General features: G+C 36.4%; 3 protein-coding genes across 3 annotated transcripts; all 3 read left to right on the top strand.

The window, feature by feature from the left end:
* The first annotated feature begins 1,963 nt into the window (after nucleotides 1-1,963).
* Nucleotides 1,964-2,986, top strand: LOC102696626 (olfactory receptor 6N1-like). The gene has a single exon (XM_006627914.2). It carries the CDS (start codon nucleotides 1,964-1,966, stop codon nucleotides 2,888-2,890), a length of 927 nt encoding a protein of 308 aa, XP_006627977.2. The 3' UTR covers nucleotides 2,891-2,986.
* A 3,397-nt stretch (nucleotides 2,987-6,383) lies between these two features.
* LOC138239258 (olfactory receptor 4C12-like) lies at nucleotides 6,384-7,325 on the top strand. The gene has a single exon (XM_069190787.1). The coding sequence runs from the start codon at nucleotides 6,384-6,386 to the stop codon at nucleotides 7,323-7,325; it is 942 nt and encodes a 313-aa protein (XP_069046888.1).
* A 2,590-nt stretch (nucleotides 7,326-9,915) lies between these two features.
* LOC138239257 (olfactory receptor 4B13-like) lies at nucleotides 9,916-10,836 on the top strand. The gene has a single exon (XM_069190786.1). The coding sequence runs from the start codon at nucleotides 9,916-9,918 to the stop codon at nucleotides 10,834-10,836; it is 921 nt and encodes a 306-aa protein (XP_069046887.1).
* The last annotated feature ends 2,463 nt before the right edge of the window (nucleotides 10,837-13,299 follow it).

Here is a 13,299-nt window from a genome sequence, read left to right as displayed (position 1 = left end):
CATCAAAGTGAATATTAAAATATTCAAATTTACAAAATTTACCAAATAATATTTATATTATATATATGTTATAATATATCATATAAAATACAATTATATTACAGTCTATTACAATTATTGAAAAAAATCTCATTTCCATCCTTAGAAATTCGGTGACATACTGTATATGCAATCCAACACCATATGCTACAGTACATATTTTACTAAATCTAACCTGGATCCACAAAAAATGCAGATATACAGTATTTGTTCTATATGTCAAACATCTTATATAGCTGTCAGTCATCCTATTTTAAAAATGATACTTGTAGATTGTGAAATTAAATGCCAAATAAAAAATCATGTGTTCAAAAATGTATTATTTGGTTGCTCATGTCATTCAGGAGAAAGTGTCTGGGAATCCCTGTGAAAGCATACAGACAGAAATAAGAGTGTAGTCATGGGGACCTATCATTTTAGAGACCCTCACTACTCTGAACTGGTCAGTTAGTTTTCTTCCTGTTCAAGTGTGTGTGCATTAAGAGCTGAAAGACTTTCATAAATTGGTCCAAGTATGGCAATAAATAGCTGATTAAGTGTGGAGTTCAGTAAAACTTTCCAGGCACGTGCAGCCCTCTTGCAATGGAACTGGACCCAGCAGGGAACACTTAATAAGAAATCAAAACTCACGAGGGCTGAAAGTGTGAGATGGAGTTGGAACGCACTGGAGAGATGAAGAGGAGAAAGATATTAGTCAGAGAAGGTGGAGGCAAAGGCAGATGTGAAAGAAGAATCAATTCATGACGTACAACAAAGGAAACTAGAGGAATTGTTTAATTTCTCTGTATGATGTTTTCAAATAGGGGCGCACAATGCCAGTCCTGGAGGGCCAGAAGACCTCTCTCTCCCCCTGAGTCCTTAGTTGCCCAATTGAACTGCTTTACTTTTTTTGCTTTGCTTGATCTTCAGATGCAGGAGCTTAAAAGAGACATAAAACCTTGGGGTAATGTATAGTATGAAAAAAGTAAAAATGTATGCCCTGCTTTCAAGTTAAACTGAATCCTCCCATTTGTAACCTTTTTGATGTTCTTAAATAAAGAAACCCCATACAATGCTTATAATTAACATTAAATTATACTGAGCATAAGCCTGCATTTTCAATTCTTGTTTTCAGAGCACAGTTATACTTGGCAACCTTATATGTATTTGCTATCTTCTACTTGAATCACTATGAAACAAGGTTCCTATTTTAAAAATATAATTTTCCTCATGGAGTCTTGCTCAGGGTAATTAATTGGATCCCACAGAGCCACGGGTCTCCCAGAACAGTTTTCAGACAACAATTCTCTAAATTCCCCCTCGTGTAGGAGACATATAAAGCTGTTAGGTAGCTCAGATTGGAAAACAAAGCTTCATGCTCTTTCTGCAGCAACACCCTGCTCTCCCTGAGAGGTAATGTCTGTACATAATGTCGTCTATAGCTTTACATATAGTACAGAACAAAAAAGAGTGTTTCATTTAATTGTTTAACCATGTAACTGTATTTACATTTAATACTTTTAATTGTATTTTTATTTACACAGAATGTTTACATTTTACTATTCTGCATGTATGCTTCTCAAATTGCATGGTATTCTCATCCCATAAGTTTAATTTATTTTAAAATACAGTACTTATTGTTTTTAGAAATCTTTCCATCCATTTGAAGAAGGCACTCCTGTGTAATTTACAAATCTGGCTGAAAGGATGTGTGCTTAGAGGTCCCTCTGCTGGGAATTAGTAGAAGTAACTATGGGAGAAAACCAATAAACACTGTCTTTACCAGTGGTTTTCACTCTTTAGCAATGTGCTTGTGGTAAGTACAGGGAGCGACAGCTCATTTCCTACAGGTGCAGAGTTCTTTCTTGATGTATTCACAGAAAGCAGTTTTATATTCACCTTAAACCAAAGTTTCTTTTACAATGGTTGACAGCATCTTTGACTGATGGAGAACTTGTCTAATATCATAGTATTTAATCTCAGTGGACTAAATGAGATACGGTCTCATAAATATGTCTTTTTTGCTTTTACACTTCTCTTTTACCTGTTGATCACATTTTTGAATCTGACACTAACTGCTACAATCCTCCTGGAGAAATCCCTCCATGAGCCCATGTACATCTTCATCGGTAACTTGAGTGTCAACACCCTGTACGGAACTGCTGGTTTCTATCCTAAACTCCTGGCTGACTTTCTGTCTGATACCCATGTCATCTCATTTGCTGGATGTTTGATTCAAGTCTTTGTGATCTACTCTTCTGTTATGTGTGAATACACCATTTTAACAGTGATGGCCTATGACAGGTATGTGGCAATATGCAAACCCTTAGACTACCATTCTATCATGAATAATGTGACTGCTCAGAAATTTGTTTTGTTTTTGTGGATTCTTACATTCTTTGAAGCAACAGTTACTATTTTGTTAACTCTCAGACTGCCTTTTTGTGGGTCTCAGATTGACAAACTGTACTGTGAAAACTGGTCAGTGGTAAAGCTGTCTTGTGTGGACACAACTCTCAACAATGTTGGTGGTTACATCATAGTGATTTCTTGTATTTCACAAGCCATTTTCATTGTATGTTCTTACATCCAGATTATCAAAGTGTGTGTAAAGTCTGGGGAAGGTAGGAGAAAGTTTATGCAGACTTGTTTGCCTCATTTGATCACATTAATCAACTTCACTTTCACCTCGATTTCTGATGTGATGTTTTCTAGATATGGTTCTAGAAACACACCACAGACTCTTCGTAATATCTTGGCAGTGGAATATCTAGTCATTCCTCCTCTTCTAAATCCCCTCATATACGGCCTGAATCTCTCTAAAATTTATTTAAGGGTTCGGAGACTTTTTAAAATGGAATCTTGGACATAGCTGACATCAAAGTGCAGAAATATTCAAAATGACAAAAAAAATCATGTGTATCTTCCAAATATTAATAACATCTATTTCCTATAGTTAGACATTTTATGACGGACATTAATATGCACTCCAAAACAAATGCTGGATGTTTTACACATATTATAATCTGGATCCATAAAAAATAGGGTTATAATTGTACCATATACAGTATGAATTTTGTTAATTTAATTTATGCATTGTTATGTCATTTGAAAAATTCTGCTGTGGCTGTGGAAAATATAAAAATGTTTTACTTAAATTTTATTCTACTGGACTGTAAAATGAAGCAGAAAAATTAAAGGTCATGTTTTAAAAAATATTTTATTTTTTCTGATGTCTTTCTGGGGAAAAGTATTTTATTTCCTGCAAAAGGATGCAGACAGAAAGCATATTCTGTAATCACTGGACAAAAATGATACCCCCTGGGTAATCTTGTTATGACCAGTGGGGCCATGCATCTGTCTCTTTTGATGATGGATATAAATTTGAAGGTGATACAGATTTATTTTTCACCGTTGCATGCTGTGGAAGGTTAGCAGCACAGTAGTCAATTCTAGTTATAACGTTAGTAATTACTAATTCCTTATGTACCCTTTCATCTTACGTTCACATGAACCATGTTAATGGAGGGAGTCCTGGAATGTTAGTGTGTCTATACTGTCGATTGTCAAGGTTTCTTTGAGCAAGCAGCACTTGGAGAGCTGGAAAACAATTACTAGCTGATTTGGGTAAAGTGGGAAGTTCAGTAAAACTTTGCAGGCACATGCAGCCCTCTAGCAATGGAATTGGACCCAGCAGGGAACACTAAATAAGAAATAGAAACTCGGAGGGCTGAAAGTGTGTGATGGAGTCGGGACCTATTCTGTGAAGCAATGATTCCTATTCTGTTAACTCTCAGACTGCCTTTATGTGGGTCTCAGATTGACAGACTCTACTGTGAAAACTGGTCGGTTGTAAAGCTTCTTCTAAATCCCCTCATATACGGATTAAAACTCACTCGGATTCGGGTAACGGTTAAGAGACTTTGTAACAAAACTGTAGATTCTCATACAGTACATAGTTGATATTAAAGCTGGAGGATCTTCATTTTCCAAATCTAATCTTATGTATGAAAAAATATTAACAAAACCTATTTCCAATCCTTAGACATTCTGTGAGACAGTTGATATATTTTGGGCATTAAAACTGTGGGTATTGCAATGTAATCTGGATGAACAGTAAGTAATTATCCATAATGTACAGTACACTGTTAACTGCAAAAAATGGAAAACCTAAATAAAGTTTTATATGTAGTGGAAGTTTTTTTCCCTTTTTTATTTGTATTATTTGTTTGATCCATAAATGCTATTCAGAAATCAGATACCTAGTTATTCAGGCATGGCACTGTAAATGTTCAGTGTTCTATGCAAGGAGTAAAACGGATGATCCAAGCCCCAGGGAAACCCATAAACACGGAATGTTGAATGAACAGAAATAGAAAATGAGAGATGAACCTGGGAAATGATAGTACGATTGGAGATCCTGGAAACAACCACCGCTGTATGCTGTATGGTTGTGCATTGATAAATAAACCTTGAACAAACATGAACAAAAAAGGATGCAGAGAGAAAGAATATTCTGTAATCACTGGACAAAAATGATACCCCCTGGGTGATCTTTGTATGACCAGTGGGGCCATGCATCTGTCTCTTTTGATGATGGATATGAATTTGAAGGTGATACAGATTTCTTTTTCACCGTTGCATGCTGTGGAAGGTTAGCAGCACAGTAGTCAATTCTAGTTATAACATTAGTAATTACTAATTCCTTATATAACCTTTAATCTTTAATCTTGGACCCAGCAGGGAACACTAAAAAAGAAATAGAAACTCGGAGGGTTGAAAGAGTGAGATGGAGTTGGGACGCACTGGAGAGATGAAGAGGAGAAACATATTAGTCAGAGAAGGTGGAGGCAAAGGCAGATGTGAAAATAGAATCAATTTGTGAGGCACAGCAGAGGAAACTAGAGTGTGTTTTGTTCCATTTCTCTGACACATTTATAACTGGGGGATGTGCAATGCCCGTCCTGAACCATCTGGCTTTCTTCCCACCTGGGCTTTAGTCACCTAATTGAACTAATCTATGGCTTAACTGGACATACTGGAAACATTGCTTGTTCTGAAGAAGATGGAGATTAAAAGAGACATAAAACCAACTGGATGGAGGCCCTTAAGGACTGAAGTTAGATACTGATAACAACACACAGTTTGAAGTATCTATAAAAACAAAGCTGGTCTTTCCATAGCCCTGTTACTATGAAAGAGGCGGTGGTCTTCAGATTTCAAGACTGTGGTGTGTTAGATGGTTAATGTTTAATAACTCTTTGGAAGACCAGGATCAAAACCCCATTCATGTTCCACATATGAACTTCAGACTAAATAGATTGAAAGATAATATTTACAAAGTATGTCCTACATCCAGGTGAAACTTTATGGATGGGGTGAATGGCCTCCTCTCATCTGTAATCTTTCTTATATTCTTAAATCAAGCAAGCCCTAAAAATTCATACAGTATATAGTAATGAACACTAAATAACAACTGATCCCAAGATAGAATTTTCAGGCTTGGATTCAACACACAGTTACAATTGACAACCAGGTGTATTGGTATTTTCTTTCTGAATCACACATAATTTGTCTATGAACCAGGAAACCAATTTTAAAAATATTTTTCCTCATAGATTCTAGCTCAGGGTAATTAACCAAGGCCCACAGAGTCAAATGTCTCCCACAACGGTTTTTCTCTACAGCAATTCTCTAAAGTCTCCTTCCTGCAGGAGACATATAAATCTCCAGAAAGTTCAACTTGGAAAACGACTTCATGCTCTTCCTGCAGTAACACCCAGCTCTCCCTAAGAGGTAATGACTGCAGATATTGTATTCTGTTACTTTACTTAGAAGAGGGAACAAAAAATAAGAACTATAGAAAGGTGACATTAATTCTAATAGAATGACTCATTTGATCTTTACACTGTGTAACTATGTTTGAGTTTAATTTTTAAATCAATTCACACAAAACATTTAATTTTCCCTTTTTCTGGCATGCTTGTTATACAATGCTTGACTGTCTCATCAAATAAGAACAAATATGAATTGAAATACTTCATTATAAAATTTCTTGGCATTTTTAGTGGAGCAAGACGTGTCTAGGTGAATCTCATCACTTATAAAGTTTGTCTCAGAGGACATGTGATTACAGAGAACTCTGTCTGGAGGAATCAGAAGTGCATGCAGACAGCATAGTAGAAGACCTACTGTAATGGGTTTGCGGTTACAATTTGCAACATGTTTGCAGTGAGTACTGGGAACCAAAGCCCATATCTTTCACATGCTGGCTTCTTATTTTTTATGTATTCACAGATCATACTTTTGTAAACATAAACTGAATCAAAAGCCTCCTTCACAATGGTTTACAGCATCTTTGACTGATGGAGAACTTGTCAAATATTGTAGTATTTAATCTCAGTGGATTAAATGAGATACGGTCTCATAAATATGTCTTTTTTGCTTTTACGCTTCTCTTTTACCTGTTGATCACATTTTTGAATCTGACACTAACTGCTACAATCCTCTTGGAGAAATCCCTCCATGAGCCCATGTACATCTTCATCTGTAACTTGAGTGTCAACACCCTGTATGGAACTGCTGGTTTCTACCCTAAACTCCTGGCTGACTTTCTCTCTGATACCCATGTCATCTCATATGCTGGATGTTTGATTCAAGCTTTTGTGATCTACTCTTCTGTTATGTGTGAATTTAGCAATTTAACAGTGATGGCCTACGACAGGTATGTGGCAATATGCAAACCCTTAGAGTATCATTCTATCATGAATAATGTGACTGCTCAGAAATTTGTTTTGATTTTATGGATTCTTACATTCTGTGAAGCAATGATTCCTATTCTGTTAACTCTCAGACTGCCTTTATGTGGGTCTCAGATTGACAAACTCTACTGTGAAAACTGGTCGGTTGTAAAGCTGTCTTGTGTGGACACAACTGTTAACAATGTCTATGGATATTTTTTTGTAATTGCTCATATAGCACAAGCATTATTTATTGTATATTCTTACATTCAGATTATAAGAGAATGTTTAAGGTCTAGTGAAGGCAGAAGTAAATTTATGCAGACTTGTGTGCCACATTTGATCACATTAATCAACTTTAGTGTGACCACGATCTTTGACATAATTTATGCTAGATATGCCTCTAGAAACACACCACAGACTCTTCGTAATATCATGGCAGTGGAGTTTCTAGTCATCCCTCCTCTTCTAAATCCCCTCATATACGGATTAAAACTCACTCGGATTCGGGTAACGGTTAAGAGACTTTGTAACAAAACTGTAGATTCTCATACAGTACATAGATGATATTAATATGTAATCTTGTGTATGAAAAAATATTAACAAAACCTATTTCCAATCCTTAGACATTCTGTTAGACAGTTGATGTATTTTGGGCATTAAAACTGTGGGTATTGCAATGTAATCTGGATGCACAGTAAGTAATTATCCATAATGTACAGTACACTGTTAACTGCAAAAAATGGAAAAACTAAATAAAGTTTTATATGTAGTGGAAGATGATCCAAGCCCCAGGGAAACCCATAAACACAGAATTTTGAATGAACAGAAATAGAAAATGAGAGATGAACCTGGGAAATTATAGTACAATTGGAGATCCTGGAACCTACAGTCATGGTTGTCCTGTCACGCCCTCCACATCCAGAGGGCGCTCCTGCTCAGTCCTGCTCCTAGTTTCCCTGTGCTTTACTTCCGGTGTGTCTTATTGTCTGGGGTTTTATATTTCCGTGTCTCTCCTTCCCGGAAATATGTTTGTTCACACGTTTTGTATGTTTTTGATCATGTTGTGTGTGTGTCTCTTGATTTGGGATTAAGTTGTTATAATCTATTTAGAATTGACATTAGTAAAGAAGGTCCAGTGTAAGGATGGGCAGACCTCAAGACCTCTATTTCTATAAGATATCTAAAATGCTTGAACATTAGTATCTTTACAAGCAAATCCATAATTTATTCACCTTTTTACGGAAACCAGCAGGCAGATTTAGAGTATTTTTTTTTATTTATAAATATTTTTATTTATATTTTTTATCACAGAAGCATTGTGAATTAATTGAAGAGCCTAAAAAAGGAAAAAAAAAGTGATTGAGCAATATCCTCAAAAACTGAAGATATCTTTATCATGAAGTGATACGTGATGTTGTTTATTTTTTTAATGCAGACTGGGACAAAAGTGTGATCTCTGCAAAGTGCTTCTGCAGTGTGCCCTCTTTATAATGAGGCCTGTACGAAAGGAACTCTTCCCCTTATAGTCTGAATCATCTCAATTAGTAAGCTGATCCCAAAAGGTGAAGAAACACTCATGATGTACTGTATGCAACCAAATTAGGGTTGCATCCTGGTTACATAATCCTGGACATTTTAAGACAAAACAAGATTGTAAAGTTGTCCTAAAACTGATCTATAGTACATTGCCATGTAAAGTGAGCACTAAACCATTACTGATAGCATGAAGATCATAATACCTCATCACCTTTGCCTAGTCCACTCTCTCGCTGATATTACTTATATTACATTACTGCTTTTGTAACTTTTTTTTTTGTAATTACATGTAACTGCTTTGGTAAGTCACCTGAGTGCTTCAAGGTCAGTCAAGAATGATCAATTTAGTAACATCATGCCAATTATACATACTTTATGTTTCTAAAGGATACATGCAGAAATATAATAAGTTTATTTTGATTAGCACTGTTCGCTTTATATTAGAAGCAAATGATAGGTAAAAAAGAAATGATGTACTCTACTCCTAGAGTAGCCAACTTTAACTGTATTCTGGTAGACGACTTCCTACACCCAGCATTCCAACAATATGACATGGAAAATGGGAGATGAGACAGAACTCGGATCATTTCAGGTTTTCTTTTCAAACTGACCTGAGGTCAATTCGTTCCAGTAATTGGACTTACTGCTTTATGTACAGTAGGCCTTTTTAAAGCATTTTGCACTGATCCTGAATGTCAAAAGGAGCCTGAAACACCTGTGTTTTTGTAAATAAAATCCCCTAAAATTGAAATGGAGAATATTAATATTTACTCAGATATCTCTCTGCGCATTGTTCTTAGACCAATGACTCTTATTGGTGTTCAGAGTGGGTTTTTGATACTGTTCACAATGTCCAGGGTGTAATGTAATTTCTCCATTCACAAAGGATCCTATTTTAATCTACAGTAATTCTCCTTACTGAGTGTAGTTTAAGGTCATTAAAAAAACACCGCAGAGCCTGTGGGCTCCCAACCTTGTTTCCAAGCTGCAACTCTCTAAAGCCTCCCTCCTGCAGGAGACATACTGTATAAAGCAGTAAATTAGCTCAGATTGGGAAACAAAGCTTCATGCTCTTCCTGCAGCAACACCCTGCTCTACCTGAGAGGTAACATTTGTAGATAATTTCCTCAATTACTTTACTTAAACTAGAAAACTAAATGATTGAGAAAAGCATAAAATCAAAATTAATTCTAACAGAACGATTCATTAGAACTACTGTACCTAACTGCAATAACAGGATCTATTAATTTTGTTAGATTTAGTTTTAAATTTCAATAGGCATGTTTGTGCTTACTTAAATGGCATTTACACACAAGTACAGTAAATCGTCTGTCTCACTTTAAGTACTAATATATTTTTAAATATGTCTTTTTAGAAACATTTATCTTGTTTGCTGAAGGAAGGCTCTCCTATGTGAGTCATAAGTGTGAAGTTTGCTTAGAGCGCTCTATGCTGGGAAGAAGCAGAAGCACCTACAGTATAAGCAGAACAGGAAAAGCACTAAATACCGCACTCTGTTTACAACACGGCTGACCCTTTTGTAATGTGCATGTTCAAGAAACATTGGATTCTTGTGTTCTGGTGTATTCTTGAATGAGCCAATTTTGAAACCCAACTGATGCAGAACTTGTCCAACATTGCAGTTTTTTATCTCAATGGATTAAATGAGACAAGATCACATAAATATGTATTTTTTACTTTAACACTTCTTTTTTATCTGTTGCTAATATTTTTTAATCTGACACTAATTGCTACAATCCTTCTGGAGAAATCCCTCCATGAGCCCATGTACATCTTCATCTGTAACTTGAATGTCAATATACTGTACGGAACTGCTGGGTTTTATCCTAAACTCCTGGCTGACTTTCATGTCATCTCATACACTGGATGTTTAACTCAAACCTTTGTGATCTACTCCTTTGTTTTCTGTGAATACACTAATTTAACAGTGATGGCCTACGACAGGTATGTGGCAATATGCAAACCCTTAGAATACCATGCCATCATGAAATCTTTGACTGTTGTGAAATTTCTGTTAATTTCCTGGATTTTTCCTTTATGTGATACTTTAGTTTTATTATCGCTAACAATCAGACTGCCTTTATGTGGGTCTTACATTGACAAACTCTATTGTGAAAACTGGGCAGTTGTGAAACTCTCTTGTGTGGACACAACTCTTAACAATCTGTGTGGTTTTATTATTATGTTTAAATATATTGTGCACTTCATTTTTATTTTATACTCCTATATCCTGATTATTAGAGCATGTTTAAAGTCTCGTGAAGGCAGGAGTAAGTTTATGCAGACCTGTTTGCCCCACCTAATCACATTAATCAACTTCACTATCACCACAGTGTTTGATGTGATGTTTTCTAGATACGGCTCCAGAAACACACCACAGACTCTCCGCAATATCATGGCAGTGGAGTTTCTAGTCATCCCTCCTCTTCTAAATCCCCTCATATACGGATTAAAACTCACTCAGATTCGAAATAGAGTTATGAAATTGTATAAAAGAAAATTTGACGCTCACAAATAATCAAAGTGAATAAATATATTTAAATTAACTTAAAAAATAAAATTCAGCATTACTCAGGTAATGTAAAAACCTGAAAAAAGATTTGTTTCTTTAATATTTTAGTGACATGTTTATACAGTATGTACTCATAAATCTCACTCTCTTCATACAATATGTCTTGCTGTGACTAAGTTTTATATTGCATAAACAGAAAATGTAAAGATGTTTGTACCAAATTATCCTGTAGTTTTCAATGATTATATATTTTTAATATACAACAAAAAAATGTAACAATGTCTCAGTCTGGCCTTCTAAATTTCTCCTGCAATTCAATTGGTTCAGTATTGCTCTTCTCCCCTTATTATTTGTATGTAAAAGTCATACATGTCTGCTTGATCTCTTGATTCTTATTTAATAGACTTGCTTATGTAAAAATCTCAGCAATAGTAGATATAACATCGTGGTCAAAACAGCACGGCAGCGCCTATTCTTTCTCCACAGGCTAAAGACCTTCGGCATGCCGTCACATACAGTATCCAAGCCAACTTCTACAGGTGCACTATTGAGAGCATCCTGTCTGGCTGTATCACTGCCTGGTATGGGAGCTGCTCCGCCCGGGATCGCAAAGTACTGCAGAGGGTGGTGAAATCAGCACTGCTCATCACCAGCTGTGTGCTACTAGACATCGAGGATATCTACTCTGTTAGAAGCCTCAAGAAAGCCAGGTCTATACTCAAGGACCCCAGTCACCCAAACCACAATCTGTTTTTCCTACGAACGTCTGGAAAATGATACCGAAGCCCACAGACAAAGACCAGCAGATTTCAAAACAGCTTTTTCCCACGGGCAATAAGACTGCTGAACAGCCAGCCACAGCAGCCACCAGCAATTACACAAACGATCACTGATAAATAGTCAGTCCACTGTGTTTTTTTTCTTTCCCCCTGCGTTTTTTTCTTGCATACGTTTTTTGTCCACCTACGTTTTTTTTACTATTGCGTAATCTAATTTGTTACTGTAGAATTTATTGTATTCTTCTTGTAACCTTCTATCTATTCTGTCCTTCAGTATCTCTCCTTGGCAAGCTTGCGGAAAGTGCATTTCACTGCAAACAACCACCGCTGTATGCTGTATGCTGTATGGTTGTGCATTGATAAATAAACCTTGAACAAACATGAACAAAAAAGGATGCAGAGAGAAAGCATATTCTGTAATCACTGGACAAAAATGATACCCCTGGGGTGATCTTTGTATGACCAGTGGGGCCATGCATCTGTCTCTTTTGATGATGGATATGAATTTGAAGGTGATACAGATTTCTTTTTCACCGTTGCATGCTGTGGAAGGTTAGCAGCACAGTAGTCAATTCTAGTTATAACGTTAGTAATTACTAATTCCTTATATAACCTTTAATCTTACGTTCACATGAACCATGTTAATGGAGGGAGTCCTGGAATGTTAGTGTGTCTATACTGTCGATTGTCAAGGTTTCTTTGAGCAAGCAGCACTTGGAGAGCTGGAAGACAATAACTAGCTGAGTTGGGTAAAGTGTGAAGTTCAGTAAAACTTTGCAGGCACATGCAGCCCTCTAGCAATGGAACTGGACCCAGCAGGGAACACTAAATAAGAAATAGAAACTCGGAGGGTTGAAAGAGTGAGATGGAGTTGGGACGCACTGGAGAGATGAAGAGGAGAAACATATTAGTCAGAGAAGGTGGAGGCAAAGGCAGATGTGAAAATAGAATCAATTTGTGAGGCACAGCAGAGGTAACTAGAGTGTGTTTTGTTCCGTTTCTCTGACACATTTATAACTGGGGGATGTGCAATGCCCATCCTGAACCATCTGGCTTTCTTCCCACCTGGGCTTTAGTCACCTAATTGAACTAATCTATGGCTTAACTGGACATACTGGAAACATTGCTTGTTCTGAAGAAGATGGAGATTAAAAGAAACATAAAACCAACTGGATGGAGGCCCTTAAGGACTGAAGTTAGACACTGATAACAACACACAGTTTGAAGTATCCATAAAAACAAAGCTGGCCTTTCCATAGCCCTGTTACTATGAAAGAGGCGGTGGTCTTCAGATTTCAAGACTGTGGTGTGTTAGATGGTTAATGTTTAATAACTCTTTGGAAGACCAGGATCAAAACCCCATTCATGTTCCACATATGAACTTCGGACTAAATAGATTGAAAGATAATATTTACAAAGTATGTCCTACATCCAGGTGAAACTTTATGGATGGGGTGAATGGCCTCCTCTCATCTGTAATCTTTCTTATATTCTTAAATCAAGCAAGCCCTAAAAATTCATACAGTATATAGTAATGAACACTTAATAACAACTGATCCCAAGATAGAATTTTCAGGCTTGGATTCAACACACAGTTACATTTGACAACCAGGTGTATTGGTATTTTCTTTCTGAATCACACATAATTTGTCTATGAACCAGGAAACCAATTTTAAAAATATTTTTCCTC

This window comes from Lepisosteus oculatus, chromosome 5 (assembly GCF_040954835.1).
Source record: "Lepisosteus oculatus isolate fLepOcu1 chromosome 5, fLepOcu1.hap2, whole genome shotgun sequence".
Classification (NCBI taxonomy): Eukaryota; Metazoa; Chordata; class Actinopteri; order Semionotiformes; family Lepisosteidae; genus Lepisosteus; species Lepisosteus oculatus.
Note: the sequence above shows the minus strand (reverse complement) of the source record. Positions and strands in the feature narration are given on the sequence as shown.